Below are 23,260 nucleotides of genomic sequence, written 5' to 3' on the forward strand. Positions count from 1 at the left end.
AAAAGACTTGGTCATGTTAATTTTAGCATATAGATAACACTTTTCATTGGTTAAGGGATACGGACATACCCGAAATGTAACGAATGTTGTCAAATAAGATGGGTGATTTGAACAGGATTATCGATGACTAGAATTTTGTTTTTAAAACAGGATCGAAATGCAATAAACCCAAAATTAACTGTTGTGCAATGATGTGATCAATACTAAATATGAATGCTTATTTCAAGTTAAAATTAAAATTACTCCATTCCTAACTGGCATACGTTCACATGCAATTTTCTATATTCACGGCATGCAAGCATAACACAACGAAAGAACAGTTCTTTGAAGGTTTTATACAAATGTAGTACGCAACACTGGGATCAACCTACAGTAAAACTACATGTCTGTTATTGAATACACCTTACTATCTTTGAACTAAAAAAAAAAAAAAAAAAGGAAATCCTACCTACCTACCCTACTTTTTTTGGTCATGTTACCTGAAACAAACTTTTATATAAGGCCAAAAAAAAAAAAAAAGTTTGTTTCAGGTAACATGGCCAAAAAAAGTAGGGTAGGTAGGTAGGATTTCCTTTTTTTTTTTTTTTTCAGTTCAAAGAAAGGTTACCCTACCTTAAATGTGTTTGCCAGAGAAAACTCAATCTCAAGATGAAAGACATGAAGGCAAGCTGTATGAAAAATCTTAGTTTACTCTTTGCAGCCAGAGAGAAATAAAAACAATCTCACTGTCAATGTCAGTTTTAAGTTTCACATGCCATTTTCAAAAGACAGAAAAACAAAAAAAGTTCAAACTATTCCTTTCACCAATAAAAGTCAGTAGATGACTGCACAGAAACTTCACAGCTTTGTCCAGTTTTGTCATAGGATGACTGCACAAATTTGTCCAAGTTGGTCAATAGATGTTTGCACAAAAAGTTCACAGATTTATCCAACTTGTATTGGAAATAACAAAACAATACTAATTTTGTGTGCAATTTACAAATCAATCGGCTTAGAAATGAATAACGTGTAGTAAATTTCATAGTAATAAAAAAAGGCGTTTCTAACCCGAGTACTCTGACTGTAAGAGAGCTAGACGGACATTGTTTTACTCTTTGCAGCCAGAGAGAAATAAAAACAATCTCACTGTCAATGTCAGTTTTAAGTTTCACATGCCATTTTCAAAAGACAGAAAATCAAAAAAATTTCAAACTATTCCTTTCACCAATAAAAGTCAGTAGATGACTGCACAGAAACTTCACAGCTTTGTCCAGTTTTGTCATAGGATGACTGCACAAATTTGTCCAAGTTGGTCAATAGATGTTTGCACAAAAAGTTCACAGATTTATCCAACTTGTATTGAAAATAACAAAACAATACTAATTTTGTGTGCAATTTACAAATCAATCGGCTTAGAAATGAATAACTTGTAGTAAATTTCATAGTAATAAAAAAAGGCGTTTCTAACCCGAGTACTCTGACTGTAAGAGAGCTAGACGGACATTTGGATATAAATAATGAGAGCGTGTTTATGTTCAAATGTCCGTCTAGCTCTCTTACAGTCAGAGTACTCGGGCTAAGGCGTTCCCTGTGGGACGGATTTATAGTTTTAATGTTTATTAGCCTATTGAACGGACCCATGCTAAAATCACTCAAATTAATTTATTCCCAATTAACTGAAACACTGAAATAAATGTGAACTGTTTAATGTCAGTGGTTATTCTTGAATATTCCGTTTATTTAATTATTACCCATGCTCAGCAGTTGATAGGCCTATCTACATCACTGGCGTAGGAAGCAGCATCGATGGTTTATATATTAATTTTATACGTGTGTGTACCCACCCACCCCACTTTTTGATATCTTCCTACAGGCTACACCCGTGTATATTAACAAATTCTGGGTACTAGGCCTAAGCAGTAGCCAACAACGAAAATCATACAAAGTCTTCTTCAAATGACCTTCACCTTTGTGTGTGGGAAAAAATGCGATGACTTGTAGTCTGTGCATGTGGTATCGAGAAATCCTGTATTGTTTTGTTGAGATCGCACGTTGTTATTTTTGGAAAATAAACCTACATTGTATGAGATGACTGGAGTTACAATAATACAATATATTTTCCTCTATAGGCCTACAGTATTTAGCAGTTTGTAATAAAAGCCGTTTAATCGCCACACACGTTACCGTACTGTCATGCCATCTCGTGTGTCACCAATTACCGTGGTACCTAATAAGGAATAGGGGTACCTTCGGACTTTGGTAACTTCGGACCCGAGTAATCTCGGACCCCATCGGCTTAGTTAAGTGGAATTCCGATGACATTTTTCTACTGGTCTCGATGGCGCAGTGCCTAAGCAAACTTCGGTCTTACAAGGATGACAGGTACAGGGTTTGCATCCCAGTACCGGCTCCAGCCCAGAGTGAGTTCTTAAGGGCACAACGGGTAGATGTAAGGCCACTACACCCTCCTTTTTTCTCATTAACACTCTCAATAACATATATCTATTAACAATTAACCACTGAGGTGTGTGCCATAGCAAGTGTGCTTGAACCTTAATTGAATATAACCACGAACATAGTTGAAATGAAATACGTTTTTTCATTTTATGGCATATGCAGTTCAAACGTTCATTTCAATACGCATATTTCTCCAAAAGTATGGGACATATACCCAGTTGTACATATATTTTATTTCTAGTAAATAAAACAAGAAGTTTCAATTTCATATATATCTTTATTTTCTAAACATTTTAAAATATTTTGTTAAGACAGTTTTTACCAGTTGTATTTAAAATCCAGTTTAATAGTACATACTCTAGATATATCTGAGGGACAATTATCATCATACTTTCCGCGTCGTGAATACAAAATATATACTAACCAACTACTAGTATGTGTGTGTGTGTGTGTGTGTGTGTGTGTGTGTGTCTATATATATCTATATATCTATATCTATATCTATATATATATTCCAAACGTAAAAGTAAAATCCTGAATAAATAAATGTTGCAGGTTTTTTTAAATTTATATGCTTACATCAATAAACTAAAACAATTTGTGATAACATCAAATATTATATAAACGATTAAGCACCATTTTTATTAATCAGTAATCTAGGCATACAGTTTCTAAAAGTAAACTGAAAGTTCACAGATGTCAGAGAATTGTAGACCACATGTCTCATTCTACTGAACGGGTCCATTTAATTTGGATCATGAACGTAGAAGCTGCAGCGCACTACGTGAGCCTTCCACATACATATTCTCCTCAGTACTTTGAAGATCCCGGTATTTTTTTTCTTGGTGACGTTTCAGTTTTGACTCGCTCACCAATCAAACTTGCAAGGGTACCAAGCAGGGTAATCAGCATATAAAATGACATATGTGGGCGATCACGTTTATTTAGTCTGTTGTGCCACCTTCAACATCATTATTTGTACGGATATACTGAGTCCGTAGACGCTCCAAGATGATGGTGGCCAAACAGCACTCGTGATCCAGGTATTGCCGACATATTCAAACAGGGACCGGCCTCGGTGGCATCGTGGTAGGCCATCGGTCTACAGGCTGGTAGGTACTGGGTTCGGATCCCAGTCGAGGCATGGGATTTTTAATCCAGATACTGACTCCAAACCCTGAGTGAGTGCTCCGCAAGGCTCAATGGGTAGGTGTAAACCACTTGCACCGACCAGTGATCCATAACTGGTTCAACAAAGGCCATGGTTTGTGCTATCCTGCCTGTGGGAAGATCCCTTGCTGCTAATCGGAAGAGTAGCCCATGTAGTGACGACAGCGGGTTTCCTCTCAAAATCTATGTGGTCGTTAACTATATGTCTGACGCCATATAACCGTAAATAAAATGTGTTGAGTGCGTCGTTAAATAAAACATTTCTTTCTTTCTTCTTTCTTTATTCAAACAGGGCTTTTAAATTACAGTTCACATACACTAAATGGCCTCTCAATGCATTTTCACCAATGGCTAAATTCGGATTGTTTGATAGGTATTAAAATGCTTATATGCCAAGGATTCAAACATGCTTAATGTGGGCATAACATCTGATTAAAATCAGGAACACCTACCAAATCAAACCATATTAAGAAGGGGACGGGGTATGAGCAGAATAAATGTTTAAAAGTTAATAAACAAAATATACACAACAAAATGTACAATGAATATATAATAATGTTTAATTAAATAAAAAAAACTCATCTTAAAATAATAATATCAAGTTGTTTAACAACAAAGTTTCGTTTGCGTATAACCCAGATATAAGTTGCGTTCATTAATACGGAGGCCGAGATTACCGGTCCGAAATTACTTGGGGCCGAGATTACTCGGGTCCGAAGTTACTAGGCTGAAGTTACCAAAGTCCGAAGTTACCACGTTCCCCTAATAAGAGCACGTGTTATTAACAGTGTTCTACACTCGGTTTTATAACTTACTCTTCTTTGGCTAGTGGACAAACAAAATTTACTAGCCAAGCTTAAAATGTTACTCGCCACAGTGCGACACTACTCATTTTATATCATTTATGAATGTGTTGTAAGTATCTGGATTGTTTTCGCCAAATTACTAAAATCAACGATGAGTTCCGAATTGTACCGACAATTAATACGGAATTCAGTGATCAATCGGACAACTTCGTAAATAGTGAAATGTTCCGACTGCACAATGCTGTCAACAAATTTCATTTGTTTTCGCTGCTAGGACTCTGAACGCACATGGCAAATAATTTAATACTTAGACGTTTTTGGAGTCAGTCGCCACATGGTGACGATGATAAATTCAATCGGTCGCCACGCCAACATTTTGGTCGCAACGCAGAACACTGGTTAATGATTCCAATTTCAGTGGGGGTGTATAAAAACCATCGCTGCTGCCCCCCCCCCCCCGCACACACACCCCTCAACCTCCATTTAACACACACACTGACGAGTAAGAGTTATCCTACTTGAGTACTTCTGTCGTCTGCTTTGTCGATCCGCGACCACAACTTCACTGTGTGCTTCCCCCCACCCCAGCAGAAAAAAAAAGTTCAGGGTCGGTGGTAAAATTTAGGGTCGGTCGGGTGACCGGAAACAAACCATTTTTGTTTGTTTGGCCTAACTGTTTTACAATGGTTCTTAATCTGCAAATTATACTTTTATATGTTGGAATAAAAAAATAAAAAAGCTACAGCGCATCATACTGGATTTTTTTCAACTGAGCGTAGCAATTTGGGCATGAGCGTAGCAAACGTCGACTAAGCGCAACAAACTATGCCCATAGCGTAGCAGTTGGCAGCTCTGTTAATCAATAATTTCACAAAACTAAAAGAAAGTGTTTCAGAAACAACACACTTTTTAAAAATTCTGTACAGGGCCAGCGGAGTGCATTTGAAAGTGGGGATGTGGGTGGTAGTAGGCTACTAGTAGTGTGCTGTCAGTTCAGAGGTTGTGGTATGTGTGTGTGACATAGGCTACTAGTAGTGTGCTGTCAGTTCAGAGGTTGTGGTATGTGTGTGTGACATAGGCTACTAGTAGTGTGCTGTCAGTTCAGAGGTTGTGGTATGTGTGTGTGACATAGGCTACTAGTAGTGTGCTGTCAGTTCAGAGGTTGTGGTATGTGTGTGTGACATAGGCTACTAGTAGTGTGCTGTCAGTTCAGAGGTTGTGGTATGTGTGTGTGACATAGGCTACTAGTAGTGTGCTGTCAGTTCAGAGGTTGTGGTATGTGTGTGTGACATAGGCTACTAGTAGTGTGCTGTCAGTTCAAAGGTTGTGGTATGTGTGTGTGACAAAGGCTACTAGTAGTGTGCTGTCAGTTCAAAGGTTGTGGTATGTGTGTGTGACATAGGCTACTAGTAGTGTGCTGTCAGTTCAAAGGTTGTGGTATGTGTGTGTGACAAAGAGAATACATGTATTTGAGGGCCCGAACCTGTTAGTTAGGGTTCGGAGGCATGCTCACCTGAAATAAGTTTAAATATCAGATGTTAACATAGGGCCTATGGAATCTCCAGCCTTTTGAGCACAGTAACAGGAAAAACAGAGGAGACCATGGCCCTATCGGCCCTCACCTCTTCTGCAGCCCCTAATACACAATTTGAAGAAGAAAAAAAATTGTTCGAGACATGCAAATAACATACACCCAACATACAATATAGACACACAATAGTGAAGATGTGGTGTGCCCATTATAAGGTGTTAAAAAATATATATATTTCTTGGAACAGACCCTACCTCCAAAAAAAAAAAATGGGGGGGGGGGGGGGGGGGGCTTACCCTAATTATTTTCCCCTATTTTTTTTAGTCATATTCCCAGAAATTTTGTTAGGCACAAGGCAGAATAAAAAAAAAAATTCATTTGTTAAACTCTATATTTGATTATTCCTTTGTTAATCTGTCTATAGGGGGCCTACAAGTTGGGTATCTCTTTTGTAAGATGTAATATGTATGTAGGATGCATTTTCTTTTTATACCAAGCATATATCTGAAATTACTGACAAAAACACTACCAAAGGATGCTGTGATGGTGGTGTAAACAAATAACTCCAATGAAAGTGAAAATGCTGAACTTAAAGTAATTGGTAGGAGTAGCCTGTGTGGTGGTCATAGGTTTACTTTCTCAGTAAGTCAGTATTTATGCCAAGTGTCAAAATGACCATGGGCCAAAATTATGAAGGCTGTTTTTCTGAAACACAGATGTTTAACACCAAATTTAAAATGTGCCGAGATGTTGTAATAAAAATATTATTTTTCTGTTCATTGTTGGTTATTCTAAAGAGACTGCAGAGCTTGTTTTGTAATGTGAGATTTGATTAAATACTTGAGGCATAACAGAACAAAGAGATTGGTTTTTGCTACTGACCCAAAAACAAATTGACCATAACAGTAAAATTGTTACATACTTTCCAAATTATAATCTAGAATTTATTTACGTAAATATCCTGAAACTGGAAATTTTAATCTCTCAATCTCAATCTCAATCTCAATCACACACACACACACACACACACACACACACACACACACACACACTCACTCACTCACTCTCTCTCTCTCTCTCTCTTCCTTATGAGAGAGACATATTTCAATAGTTTTGCATTTATTTGTGATAAGTAACTTTATATTTATTGATTCCACACATAATCTCTGTAAAATTAACTAGAAAATGTCAAAATAGTAAAGTGCTGCCACTGAATGTAAAAGTGGTTTCTTGAAATGGGACGTCACATGTTAGTTGTGATCCTCTAAAAAATTTCCAATTTGTATAATTCTAGCAGTAAATGCAATTACTGGGTTTTTTATTTTGTTATGGAGATGAACACTTAGTTGCAAGTATAATTTTTACCTTTTAAAATATAATCAACACTTTTGTGGGAAGCTGCCTTTTGCACACTTTGATAAATTCCTCTTAATGAAGTTAATCCACTTATATTTATCAAAAATTAATACTGATGGTCATAACTGGCTCTAGTTATAAAAAAATGCCTCCTAATATCACACTGGCAATTGCATAAATATCAATACTTCACTTCAAAATTGTAAATTATAAACATGCTTTATGGTGTCAGACGTACATGGTGTCAGACGTACACTGTAACAGCACCACAGTAGCATGGCAATTGTTACATATCCAGTAATCGTTTTTACAGTTTTTAATCAACCATATAAAATTAACAATGCATCTCAGTTAGTAACATTTTACAACCAGTTCGCAGAAGTGGAGATTAAAATATAAATTTGTATTTTATATATTAATTATGTCAATTAACAAAGGCCATGTGTGGGATGATTTCTGTATAAAGATTTTTATTTCCATTCATTTGTGTATTAAAAATATGCCGATACTGGGGTCAAATTTTACGCTACTCCGTAAATAGTAAATTTCGAAAAGGAATAGTAAAACAATTCTTCCAATATTCCGTCATGAAAGTGAAAATAAAGCACGAAATACATTTTTCTGCAGAACAAATCCTCGCGCTACTAAGACCTTTCTCATGCACTTACCAATACAAAATAAACGTCTTTGTGATCGAGACTACTGTTTGGAGTGAGTTTGTTTGTAATTCCAGCTATAGTACGCAGTAATGCATAGACTGGTATATAAACAATTGTTTGTTACGCAATGTTGTACAGGGCGACGTAGCACAGTCAGGAAAACTAGTGGTACATTAATAATTGAAGGGGTAGTACATTTTCAGACGGTATAGTGTTTTTTTTAAATTCACTATTCCTTTGGGATATAGTGGTACAAAAATTAAATTTCAACCCCTGTGATAAATGTGTTAATAGAATTGTTCGTAAAATATTGCTGCATGTACGGTTGATGCATTAGATGCATTATAAGTGACTAAAACACATCTACTGAAAAATGATTTATGTAATATTTGACACTAGAGATAATAATCTTTCAATTCAAATGATACCAAACTTGTCTCACTTAAATGAGCTTTTAAAAATGACCTACTGGTTTACTTGACCACGGAATTGCCCAACTATTTATTTCAGAATTAAACACAAATTTTGACCTAATGTTCCTGGATTGTATAGTCCTAATTCCCACAGGGAACGCCTTTTTTCATACTATGGAATTTATAAGTTATTTATTTCTGAGCCGATTGTTTTTCAAATTGTACACAAAACTACTATTTTTTTTATTATTATTTCCAAAATATTTTTACTGTTTTTCTTATGTCAAACTAAACTGAAATTATTTACAAAAATCATCTTTATAGGATGGGACAAACTATTGGTACCTTAATAAAACATGCTAAAACACAATTCTGCCCATGAGTTGGAGCAATCAACAAGCACACCCTTTATCTAGAGACGTTCAGCTACACAAATATACTATTTGTATAAATTCCCCTTCCAGATAACACCCCCACCCGTTTACGCCCAGACTATGTACACGTGCGATCAGTGGAATGTTTGCCCGCCTTTCGAACTTTTCGGGGCGGTTGCTAAATATAAAGCACAGTAATGCCTGGCGTATCTTCACTACCGGTGTATTTCTGACAACGGCTATATTGGATTACGAAACATAAACATTATTTTGGTTTTATAGAACAAAATATTTTTAAAGGTATTGTAAATAACAATCTGATTAAAATTAGCTCTACTGGTCTACCAGCGAGTGGTAAAATGCTCGCTTGAAGCGCTGTCGATTTGGGATCAATCAAACCCTGTCGGTGGGCCCATTGGGCTATTTCTCGCTCCAGCCAGTGCTCCACGACTGGTATATCAAAGGCCATGTTATGTGCTATCCAGTTTATGAGATGGTGTATATAAAAGATCCCATGCTACTAATGGAAAAATGTAGCGGGTTTCCTTTCTTAAGACTATATACAAGGCTTGAATTTGGCAGGCAGCAATTGCCACTCAAAACGCATAAAATGCTTTCCAATAATCCGTTTCACAAGCAGCTTTGCTTTCCATGTTATTTCTAAAAGTTGCTTCCAGTATATCGCACTTTAATTGAAGAACTTAAAGAACTACTACATTTGTACCGGTATCGTGGACACGGCCATTTTACATTGGTGTGCACACCAATAGGGGGCCTAATGGAAGAATTATCCATCAACAACATATTCAGATCATATCGGCCAATTACTTTTTTTTCAAATCAGAGTTCAGTAACAGCGAGTGATACAAATGTTGTGAACTATTTAAACTGGTTCTCGGAGTGGTTATTCAGTTTGACATCAAACTCACTCAAGTCTGGACTTTTAGAACTTATTCTAACAAAATATTTTCAGTTCTTCAATTAAAATGATGCAGAAAACGTGTGACAAACGCGAATCAAGAATTGCAATGTGAATAATCCGCCACTGTCTCAGGGTCAAGGTAATAAACATATAAAATAGGTACATAATTTGATTGGACTATACTTTGTATAGATTTAATAAAATAAGTGTAAAAATAAATAGCAATACCTGTGCTCTTGAACTGCTTCTCAGTTTCAAACATTTACCTCCCAATTAAAATTTGAGAAGCAAATTAAGATTGCTTCCCAATCAACAAAATTAATTTAGCTATTTGTGTATGTCAAAATTACCAAATATTTGACCTCCAATAGTCGCTGATTAATAAATCAATGTACTCTAGTAGTGTTGTTAAACAAAACAAACTTTAACTTTAACAATTATGGCATATGCAAAAAACATTAATGAACATAGATATTTACCAATATCCTAAAAAACAAGACGTAAAAATCATGAAACGTACAAAACAGGTCACATATACTGAATTTGACGTGTAAAAAGTCAGACAACTACATGTAGGTAGAATTTGTTTATCACAGTTAAAGGGACATGCCCTAGTTGTTAACCATTACGCCGTTGTTTTTCGCTATTAAACCCATTTTCTCACATATAAAATTGCACTTTACTTACATTTTATTATTTAGAATATACATTTCTATTCACCTGAAGTGTTTTTTGGTAATCCTGGTGTTTGTAATACCACAAAATGCATTTTTCGTATTTCTTAAAAACGCACGCACATCTCAGAAAAAACGTTGAGCAGACAAAGTCTAATCTATTTTTAGAGGGGATCTTCCAGTTTTCATCTTTAGAGGGGATCTTCTGTTATCATTTTGGTTCGGTTTGTTTTCTCGTGCACGGTTCGCACAATCAACATCCGATTTGTTGTCATTTGCTTGTCGTTCATTTGTGAGGTTTTTCTTCACAGTTCGTGAACATTTTCATTAACAATAAAGTTCAGACAAGTAAGTATCTCAATACAAAACGTTACAAACCCTTAAAACCAATAATTTTGCTGAGTCTTACGATATCTGAAGAGGGGATACAACCTTGTGGAGTGGGGGTGGGGGGCACAAGCTATACTAGCTGTTACCTTTATTTAAATAGAGTAGGACAAAAAAAAAAAACTTACATTTTCATCCTGGAGACGGGGAAGTGCCTCCCCACCTCTGGTTCCTACAGACTGTACCACTACCACTACCACTACCACTACTACTACTACTACCAACAATAATAAACGGTGCTTCTAATTGCTAATAACAATAGGTTAGCCACTAGTACCCAGTGCCGAATAGCAAATGTAGGCTAATTGCGGTTTATATATAAAATTTATTATTTCAAACACTGTAGTATAGTCAACATGGTCAGTGACGGACTATCATTGTCGTCTTATTCCGATTCATAATTGCTGCAGCAGCCACTTCCTCAACAGAAACACCCATGTTGGTAAAGTAACTTCCTGTTCCAAACTAATTCCTTTCGCTGTCCAGGACAGAACAGTTGGAACATGCCCAGGAGAGGTGAAAGGAATGCACCCCAAGTCTGTGTGCACTCTGGGAAATTTGTCGTGACATGGGCATTTCTGTGCTTTGAACGACATATACCGGTGACATCAGAATACTAACTTTCAAAATTATTTCAAGTAATTGGGTCACGGGGATTTCCATGGTATTTATCGATATAAAACCTGCTTTTTCACTCTATTTTATAAAAACGTGATCTAAGTGTGTTACAGTTTTGTAGATTAACCAAAATTAGAATTAATTTTCGCGGGCTGAAACTAGGGTGTGTGTGCGACTTTAACATTTCTGCGACAATCGATTAGGCCTATGGATTTTAAAATTGATCATCTCATCACTAGAGCTCCAAACGATCAATTTTCAATTATAATCGATCTTCAGCCCACAACTAAAGATAACATTAATAAACATAAAAACATTATTAATAAATATAACAAGCCAGATTTTTATCGTTGTTTACAGGGAGTAGGACAAAAAACCTACAGTTTGTCTTCAACTCTGTGTGTACTGGAGGGGGGACAAATTCTCTATTTCTTAAATACCCATTGGCGAGAACACTGAGATTTTTTATACTTAAGATTATGGGGAGTTACATGTACTTATGATTCTACCATATCGACTATTTATATTTAATCCTTTTGTAGTGCTATTTTAAAAAATTCATGTTAAATAATTAGGAGGTAAACATTAATCACTAACTAATCTTAGGGGAGTGATAGGGAGCCACAGTGATAGCTCCCCTTAAATGGTGAGGTTTGATACTGTAAAATACTTGAGAAAACAAATGTGATATCCATTAAAGCTCACCGGTAATTGCGTCTGCCAATGCAATTGTTGAGCCACTTGCAATGATGGTCAAAGTCCGAAATGCATTTGTTGCAGTCTCTGCAGTGTTTTGTCTTCTCATCACTACAAAATCAAACACAATGATATAGTACATTGTAGTAATCATAAAAGATAATGTGGAAGGTCAAATTTTTAATTTTCATTTTATTGTGTTATTTTAAATTAGATAAAATTATCTGTCAAACAATTTTTATTTCCCATAACATTTCATGACAAATTACTTTAAAAATTCAATGATTTGGTGTTTGAAAATTCTATGAGATGTACAATGTATACACGACTTAAATTTAAAGCCGCTAAGCCTAGTTTCACAGGTACAACCTATCAATTTTCATCATTTCAACAAACCCTGTACAATTTTAACCCAAAACAAGGCTTTGGTTTTCAATATTGTGTTTTATCTGTACAACAGGGTTGAAAATTAACATAAAAATCATGATCGCCAGCAGGGCCAATTGAAGAAAAATCTTACTGGCCCTCCTCAAATTCAACTAGTCCTCAAAGTATCACACTGAAATTTAACTGAAAAGCCAAAATCAAAACTAGACTGTTTTTTGTTAAATAATAGCCATGTGCTCACCATCGTACATAGACTGTTTGCCTCAAAAGAAAACCGATGAATTGGCATTTAACTTATAATGAATAAAGTTGAAATTCATATAAAAACATGTTAAGTTTTAAACCATTACCAAGTAAAATAAAATAAAAAAATTGAAAAAGAAATCAAGTATAACTAAAAAGGTTACTTTACAAAGTACACATCTACCATTAAATTATACATATTAATCTCATTTTTATACGGGGTGAAGGCAAAATGCTAGAACAGCCAAGGTATGCTGCTTGACTTGCAGTCTCTTAAGTAAAATATAACACAGTAGAACTGCACATGCTTTAATAAAATAGTTTGAGAGTGGCAGTCCTCTTTGTTTGGATGCAAGAGGGATGGAATAAACATTGTAGTGATGCAAGTGGGATGACATCCCCAGTAAATTATTTCATCGAGAGTGTCTTTTCTCCTAATCCTATAGACGAGGCACTAGAGAGAGATCCATGGAATCATCCACTATTTTGCCAAATGCCCATTCGACTGCTTTGTGCATGGATACGGCCCTGCATCCATGGTCATGTATTACGGTTTTGTCATTCAGATTACCTTGGATGTTCCATCAATTGCTTTAAAACCTGTATCAGAAAGAAAAAAAAGAGTTAACCTATGCAGTACGATGGTAATTTGTAAATAATTTTTGTTTTAATTTACACTGACTTTTATCCCCAATAAAATGTTATTTGAGATGGTATGGGTTTAAAACTTAATAAATTAATATCTTTTTACACGAATATTATCTTTATTCATTATTTTGGCACTGTAATATAAAACATGTTCTATGTCTTCTGCTGCCATATCTGTAATATTTTGTCACATTCGATTCAGTTTACCGGCCTCGGTGGTATCGTGGTAGGCCATCGGTCTACAGGCTGGTAGGTACTGGGTTCGGATCCCAGTCGAGGCATGGGATTTTTAATCCAGATACCGACTCCAAACCCTGAGTGAGTGCTCCGCAAGTCTCAATGGGTAGGTGTAAACCACTTGCACCGACCTGTGATCCATAACTGGTTCAACAAAGGCCATGGTTTGTGCTATCCTGCCTGTGGGAAGCGCAAATAAAAGATCCCTTGCTGCTAATCGGAAGAGTAGCCCATGTAGTGGCGACAACGGGTTTCCTCTCAAAGTCTGTGTGGTCCTTAACCATATGTCTGACGCCATATAACCGTAAATAAAATGTGTTGAGTGCGTCGTTAAATAAAACATTTCTTTCTTTCTTTCGATTCAGTTTTATAGTGTGTTCCTTTTTCGACTGGTACTATACTCACCAGAACCTAAAATCGATGGTCGCCCAACAGACTACCTTTGTAAAGTTCGTAGTCGCCCTTAGCCAATAAAGGTCGCTGCTAATTTTCAACCCTGCGTACAATGTATATAATTTTATGTTTGTAATACATTTCCTGTAACTAATTAAATTATTGTTATTTACAGGTAATCATTGTATGTTATGTTTTTAATGTTTACTATACCTAATTAATCCAATGTCTCTTTCAGGTCATTCTGAAAATGATAGTGCTCCTTTAACTTAATCATTTACTTTTAATACAGCTTCTTTATTCCAGGTGCTCTATTTCAGTCAGCTTGTTAACTTGTGATATGTTGATTAAAAACACAAGCATGGATCTTGCACAAACACCTAACAATAGCACTTGCATTCCTGTCCTTTAATTGTTCTAAACTTTCAAGCTTGGTCAACTGAAAGCTGGTATTCTGTTTTAGTTTTTTTGTCCAGCTTCAAGTTAAATAATCTGCAGCATAAATTCAACTTCGCAGATAAGAAAGTTAAATATTTCCCATATCTACTCCCCAACTTTAAAAAATACTTGTGACAAATCCTCTATGTAAGTTCCTTAATTGATAGCCTTGACAAGTTTTGACAGTCTATTTATAGCCGAATGAATTGTATGGTGTGAAAACGTTTCTTTTGTTGTTCATATTTTACACATCTAGAGGTAGCAAAAGATAGAGCCTTTAAAATGCAAACCCCCACCATTGTTTAATAAAATAATTTATGAGTTTGAAAATAGGTAAGAAATTGGATCTTTTACAGGAATTGCACCTGCCTTTATAGTCCACAATCGAGTTGAATGAGATCTAACAAGAGACCGCACCAGAAGATTGGTATCACCACCCACTTACGTTACACCATTGCCATATGCAATTGTTGAAAAGCACATGTTCAATCAACGTCTATAAAATATTTAATGTTTAATATTCCAAGAATACCAGTACTTGTAACATATAAAATACTTTGATAAAACTTTTATACCAAATATAGAAAGAAAGAAAGAAATGTTTTATTTAACGACACACTCAACACATTTTATTTACGGTTATATGGCGTCAGACATATGGTTACGGACCACACAGATTTTGAGAGGAAACCCGCTGTCGCCACTACATGGGCTACTCTTTCCAATTAGCAACAAGGGATCTTTTATTTGCACTTCCCACAGACAGGATGGCACAAACCATGGCCTTGTTGAACCTGTTATGGATCACTGGTCGGTGCAAGTGGCTTATACACCTACCCATGTTGAGCCTTGCGGAGCACTCAATCAGGGTTTGGAGTCGGTATCTGGATTAAAAATACCATGCCTCGACTGGGATCCGAACCCAGTACCTACCAGCCTGTATAGACCGATGGCCTAACCATGATGCCACCGAGGCCGGTACCAAATATAGAAGTCATGTTACTTGCCACTTTACATTTTATTCAGTGGCAAAGTGAAAATGTAACGATCGATACCACATTTAATTATTGAAAAATAGTGTTGTTGTCGTTATTGCAAGTATTTATTTTGGTGAGGTACCGTATTTTTCGGCATATAAGCCGCTACTTTTTTATTGTGAATTGCAAAGTGCAGTTTATAAAACAGTGCGCTTTATTTATAAATTTTATGATAACCGCTGTACGTATAAACCAGAATATTTTTTTTCATTCTCAAAATAATAATATAGCATATACCAAATGACTGGGACTGAAGTATTACGATGGAATGGCTCTTTATAAATAATCTAGTCAGGCTAGAAACAATACATCACTTGTGTATTGTTATACTTACAGTTTCAAAAATGGACTCGTCCGTGAAGTTTCTTAGTTTGATTTCTGTAACATTTATTGTTAGTAATACATCAGATGTTCTAAAATGAACTTGCCTCATACATTGTATTATACAAAGTAATGTTGTTATACTTTGTAGTAAACACACCCAACTTGCATGTTCGATATTGCCGATAAAAAGCCAGTGGCAGCCTAAACAATGTCACAATTACAATGTTATAGCCATTAATGGCCAATTGCAAAAGCCAGACCATAACAATGACATCAAAACAGTTTCTTGATATCTTTAACGCTACTGTTTCTAACCTGTTTGTAATGTTTTTAATTAATATATCAGAATTTAAGTTTAGTACGAAGCTGGTAAATTAATATCACATAATCGGAGTACTTGTAATGTTTGTATTAAATGTCGACATTTCCAATCTAATTAGCTCTCTAATTTATACAGAGCATAACATTATTGTAATGTATTTCGTTATATTACATGTAATTATATATATATTATACATATATAATTTTCGGCAAATATATATGTATGTATTTTTAAAGGCCGTCGTTTAAAAGTTATAAAACAATGTCAAAACTGTAAATGATCGATAGGACTGTGCTTAGTTTCGGTTCACTGCCCCATATCCAGCATGACCCGACCTCATTTGAATATGTAATTTTTGCACACATAGCACGCTAGTTAGGTTACAGAGAAACACATTTTTGCAATCTACTAGTAATTTTCACTTGTGCCCTTTTTTTGCTCCACGCTTTGTAATCATACTGGAACAAATAAAATATTATCATGTATTTTTTTTCTTTGCAGCTAATGCAAGATTACGAACAAAGCATTATCAAGTTCTTGTTCATATTTTCGTAAAAATAGTGGGGTTTGTCAACTGTTTTGTTTATGAAACTTTCCCATTAGGTGAAACGAAACTGAAAGCAACACAATCAACAATTATTTATTGTTTGAGTTTAATTAAGGAGAATGGATCTCTTTATTATTATTAAATAGAAACAATAATTAACTGTAATTAAATTTGTGGCTTTATTTTAACTGCGGCTTATTTAAAGGTGCGGTTTATGTACGAACAAAGGTCAGAACTTGGTCTAAAAACAAAGGGTGCGGTTTATACACCAGTGCGTGTAATACGGTAATTATATTTAATTTATTACTCATGCAGTACATGACAAAATTTAGATGTTTCGATTTACTGTATAACTTTGATCGCCCGTTACTAACATCGTTCTGTGTGTTTACTGCAATCCAAGATGGTGGATATTTGTTTATATTTTCTATGATTTGTTATTATGAATACATTTGTTGTGGCCCTGACCCATCTGTTGTTAGGGAATCACATAAAAATAACCCCTTATAACCAAATCTTTATTATTAACGGATGTAGGACAAAATGTCACTGGAAAAAATGTCAAGTCAAAATGTCAACTATTAAAGTAGCTAGAGACCGCATATAGGAAGAATATGGTAGTGCCATACACTGCCACCGGCCAGTCCATTGCAGTGTTTCTTTGGTTAAAAACCATATCTTCATTTTGTGATAATTACAACATTTATCTGTAGTTAACCATCCGAAAATTACCTATTTTAATGAAACCTGTTGGGTCAGCTTACATATTATTTCAGTATATTCATGAGCTATTGTGAATAGACATTTGATAAAGATCTACAGATCTACAGTTGACCTGAACTGTACTTGTAAGTATATTAAAATGTTGGTAATATCGGTCACTGTACTCTTGAAATGGCCAGAACCATATACATAATATAATGTATATTATCAGGGGTGGATCCATGATCTTTTAGGGAAGGTTGCAAGGTTTAAAAAGGGCATCGATAGTACTCAGTGTAGATGCAATGTAGAAAAAGCAGGGTTTAAGCTGTCGTTTGCCAAATCGCCAAATGTGAATTAATATTGAATTTGGCGAAAATATTTCATTATCAAATCGCCCAAAAGCTCATTGGAAAATCCTGTTTCATTATCTTCCGCTATTTGATTGTCACACATTTATAATTAGAAATTTTATCAATGCATTCAAATGGCGCCAGTTAATATACATATATTAATGTGTTGTCATTGATGTATATATATATATATGTAGATCACACCCCAGTAATCTCATGATGATTTCCGTGAATGGTGACAATAGCTAGGCGCAACTTTGATTTTGACGAAGCATTCAAAATTTGGTGCCTGAAAAAGGAGTGAAGAGCTGTTAGAAATGTTTTAGAGTAGCCATGAAATGCACTTCACAATGTGGATTTTAAAGCGGGGCAGAACTGATGGATACATTATAGAAGTAACTGGGCATGGACACCCATATTCATTCAAAAATTATAGGTTAGAAATAAATTACTTTAAAAAGTCTTAATTTTGTCACAATTTTTTGGCTAATTGAAACCTGAATTTGACTAGATTTTTGGGTCAAATTAGCCAAATTGCTAATAATGTTTCAGTGTTCAAGATTAAAATATTTGGACAGTATCCCATTTGGATACTAACATTTCAAAATCTGGTATCCCACCTGAGAATTTAGTATCCCACTTAAATAAAATTCATAAATAACATCGTAACAAACTTGGACGACACTGTTCTCATTCTCAGTCTATTGCTAAGCAGCAATCGACATCGCGGATTTCGTGAAATTCGCAAACGAAATTGGCAAAAAGATTTTCTGCATCTATTTTTGAGTAATGCTGACATAAATTAATATTTAGCAGTTTCAGACATTACTAATGATAAACATACCTACATGTACATCAATTTTCTGCAGATGTGGAATTATTATCTCAAATAAAATTTTAAGGGAGGAAACATCCAACAAAAACAATAGTGACTTAGCGGTTCCCAGTCTATTGCTCCAGTGTAGCATTAGACTGGGTATGAGTTGTGGGAAATATTGTTACGGCATAGCATTAGACTGGGTACGAGTTCGATAATACTGTTAACTTCACTGGTAAATGACGACTTTAATTGTTTCAGCGAAAAAAAAAAAAGCAGGATTAATAAAAAAACAACATTATATAGCATCACGGTGGGATACTGGGTTCTTGAAGTCTGGTATCCAAAATTAAATTCTGGTATCCCCGGGATATTGGGATACCGTTAATCTCGAACACTATTTTAAGTCAGCTTAAACCCTGAAAAAGAGCACCCAACAAAGTCAAAATTACAATAACTGGCATTACATAATAAACTTCTGCAAACACATCCAGCTGACCAAGATATTACATAACCCCACTAATTTTATTATTTTTAAATTGTACATGTATTTATCTGTTAAACACTAAATTGGATTTTCCAGGCATTTTAAAATTGGGGGCGGGGGCGGGGTGGGGGGGTACACCCCCCTAAAACCCTTCCCTTGGATCCGTGGTTGGTTATTAAACAAGTATTATGCTATATAATGTCAAATTATATTGATTTAATTAATTTAGAAATCTTATTAAAAGGGATAGGCCTATAGGGCCTACTGGAACTGAATTCATGTAGGCCTACGTACCGAATGTAGGGCAATTGCTCACCGGACAATACCTCACCGGACAGTACCTCACTGGACAATTGCTCTCTGGACAATTGCTCACCAATAAAGTGAGAAATAGGACAATTTCTCACCTTTAGGGTTTTTTTATTACCGTAATAAAATTTTATTTATTATTTTATTAATAAAAAATAACAGAATTTTTAGAAGGCACTGAGTTAGGTAATCGTGGTCACCTTTGATATTTTTTCTTTTGTTAATAAAAAAGAACATAAAACAGAATTTCTAAAGATACAATTTCAAAGTTGTGTTAATTACACAATTCACTTAATTAAAGTGTTTGAGGTTCTTATAATTGTTTGTTTACGGTGGCATTTACATCTGACTGTGATTATGAACATCAAAGGCATATAACGTGTTTCAGATTTTGGTGTTAATTACTAAGGTCGACGACAGTCACTTTTTGCACCCTTGTTTTGGCTTCGTACACAGTAAATAAAACAATATCCATCAGTAATTTTTTAATACAATATATTTGACAAAAGGTACTTTTTCTTTCTTTCATCTTTTGAAACTTAAAATTAATATTTTGTCCAGAATTATGAAAAATAACAAAATACCAACCTGTAAACGTTGTCCGCTTGTTATAGAAATTTGACAGGGGTCACGGTTAGTAAACCAGTTTTTATTTTAATGTGGCGAAGCATTGTAATAATATAGCTAATTTTGAATTTGAATGACGTCAGTATTCCAATGATTTCACTTTAAATAGCCTTACAATAACCATACACTGGGTACATGACGTTTCCGTTTTAAGAATGCTGGAAAAACTTGCTATTGAAATTTTTTTGTTTGAACATTACTAATGCATATGAATGTGTTTGAAGAAAATCTTGTGATTAAAACATTGTACCTTTTACGCAATATGGATTTCAAGTGAAATTACGGTAAGATATGCTATATTTATTGTGTACGAGGGTGCGAAAAGTGATCGACTGCCGTCGACCTCAATTACATTATATTTTTAGGATAACTACTCAAACATTATTTTTGGTTTAGGTAGATCAAACTTTTAGAATTATGTGTTGTTTTTAATAATTAGTTACTTTTTAGCCTTTTATTGTGGTGAGCAGTTGTCCTATTTCTCACTTTATTGGTGAGCAATTGTCCAGTGAGCATTGTCCGTACACCAAGGGTGGGGAAAAATAAAATTGTCAATCGGTCCCACTTGATGTTGTCACTACCGGGGTGGGGGGGGGGGGGGGGGGGGGGGAATTTATAATAATAAAAAAATAATAAAAAAATAAAAACCCACGATATTTGCCAAATAGTTTTTTTTAAAATCAGTGATATTTGTGTAGTTTTATCTTGAATCATGAACGCAAAACAATAAACATGAAAAAAAAAAAAAATGAAAAAAATTCACATATGATCAGTGAAAACCTTCACAAATTGTATATATTTTACATAATAGAATAAATAATATAAAAAAGGAATAAAAGTTATGAATTTTAATTCCCATATATGTATAAAAAGTACGAGTATTCAGTACTGTATCTTGAAAATTAATAAAAGATGGCACCGTTGAAGCGTTTGACAGCCTGAGCTAGCACATGTTTAGACAAAGAGAGTAATAACGTCATCACTGATTGGATGAAATTTGACCTCTACTGGCTCTTGAGATAACAGTACATGTAGCTGTTCTGCTTACTCCCACTTGTTAAAAAAAAAGGTGGAAACCTTTTGTTAACTTTAAAATCCTTTATAATTATTGGATACACTACATTGAACAGTCAACAATAAATACATTTATAGATTATTTCATTATATTGTATGCTATTTTAAGCAGTTTGTATTGCACAAAAGCCTCTTGCTTCGGACTAGGCCACTCGATCCGACAGCGGCTCCGTACACAGGTGTTGTCAGGTGTTGATTTTAACCAGTTGCAAATTCTGGGTCCTTTGTTTTAATTGGAGTGTATTACCTTGATGGCTCTCTAAACCAAGTATGGTGCTATTGTTAATGTTTGTGTAATCTCTTGACCGACTCAGCGACTTTGACAAATGTCTAGCCTAGTGGCAGTCGATTGACACTACTGTAGGTCCGACTTCAGTGACTGGCGATATAGGTTACTTAGGCAGACTTTAAAATCACAAACGTCTGAAACACCGATAGGAATTTGTTCCAATAATAGAAATAGACAGGTGCTTTGGACCGACAAGAATGACAAAAGTGGGACCAGCAAATGCGCGTTTTAAAAAAATAATTTCGGTCTCAGAGATCAAGAATCGGTCCCAGACCAGGAAAAAAGGGCTTTTCCCCACCCCTGCCGTACACCAGGCCTACCATATTACTGAGGCAAGTGAATGATCCATTATTGGGACTGAGAACACATTTGGGACTATTTTAATGACAATTTAGTGAAAATATTTCTAGGGTAAATGATATAAAGGTATTAAAAGTCAAAATAGGGTTTAAATTTAAAAACATTTCACTGTGCCAATTTGTTTAAAGTCGGAACCAAAATCTTGAAAATGTTAACTACCAAAAATTGTTCTCCTACCTTTATTTTTCTTTAGATTTTACTCACATTTTGTCCAGACAGAAATCTAGGAAAAACCAATACAATGACACAGATTCCACATACTATTGTCCGAACCAAATTGTTAACTACAACTACAATTTGCAACACAATAAATGACGGACCTCTAATAAGCGCCGACCGGCCTCGGTGGCGTCGTGGCAGGCCATCGGTCTACAGGCTGGTAGGTACTGGGTTCGGATCCCAGTCGAGGCATGGGATTTTTATTCCAGATACAGACTCCAAACCCTGAGTGAGTGCTCCGCAAGGCTCAATGGGTAGGTGTAAACCACTTGCACCGACCAGTGATCCATAACTGGTTCAACAAAAGCTATGGTTTGTGCTATCCTGCCTGTGGGAAGCGCAAATAAAAGATCCCTTGCTGCCTGTCGTAAAAGAGTAGCCAATGTGGCGACAGCGGGTTTCCTCTAAAAAAATCTGTGTGGTCCTTAACCATATAACCGTAAATAAAATGTGTTCAGTGCGTCGTTAAATAAAACACTTCTTTCTTTCTAATAAGCGCCGGCCACCAATAAACTCTGGGGATGGATTGATTGCTAGTTAGCAATGATGTTATGTGAAACTTTAATTAGGTTTGTTGACCATTTTCATGTTATTGATTTAAGTTACAGTAAACTATTATTTTTAAGTTACTGTTGAGGCCTTTTCCAGCAATGACGTTGACGCTAAAGTGCAAACCAAATTGTTAACAACTATTGTGAAAAACCATGAACCGGACTTCCCCATAAACCAGTCTATTTCCGTTTGATTTGTTTTTAAGAAATCTGCATACGATTGAACCCTGACATCAAAATACTTTTGTTGAATTAAGAAAACCTTCTAAAAAGCAAAGTGCACAAATGAGGAAAAGACAAGTAGACATATAAATCTTTTTGGAAAGACTTCATACCGTTCCGGCATTCATTTCATTCAAGCGATATAATTAATATTTGTTAGAATTAAAGGGACATTCCTGAGTTTGCTGGAATTTTTAAGATGTTATCGACTAAGAGAGCCTTTTTGCCGACATATCAAATATATTTTTCTGCATAAAATATTAGTGGCTGTATATTAAAAGTGTTTGTTATCGTTCTAATATTTGTACTAAAGTCTGAACCAAATTGTTAACAACTACAAAAAATTACTCTCCTACCTTTAATTGCCATTAGATTTCCTCCAAAATTTGTCCAGACACAAATCACACAAAAACCACTACAAATATACAGATTCCACACACGAGACTGCAACGATGTCTCCGATATTGTCTTTTCTGAGATTGCATAGGCAAAAATACATGCAGTTTTCTGCTGTCTGCCATGTTGCTTGTTTATGGAATACTCTTCAAGTGGGGTGAAAGCCTCCAAAGTATGTGACACAATTAATATGAAATCGATGATCTCTAGTGGTATCATTAAAATAATAATAATAA

General features: G+C 35.3%; 1 protein-coding gene across 1 annotated transcript in view; it reads right to left on the reverse strand.

The window, feature by feature from the left end:
* The window catches only part of LOC121387693 (palmitoyltransferase ZDHHC11-like), a 51,086-nt gene that overhangs the window by 24,819 nt on the left and 3,007 nt on the right, over window positions 1-23,260 (reverse strand). Inside the window, exon 3 of the mRNA XM_041518883.1 lies at window positions 12,052-12,153. Coding sequence (XP_041374817.1) covers window positions 12,052-12,153 — 102 coding nt within the window. The remainder of the gene's footprint in view (window positions 1-12,051; window positions 12,154-23,260) is intronic.

The sequence above is a fragment of the Gigantopelta aegis genome, chromosome 13 (assembly GCF_016097555.1).
Source record: "Gigantopelta aegis isolate Gae_Host chromosome 13, Gae_host_genome, whole genome shotgun sequence".
Classification (NCBI taxonomy): Eukaryota; Metazoa; Mollusca; class Gastropoda; order Neomphalida; family Peltospiridae; genus Gigantopelta; species Gigantopelta aegis.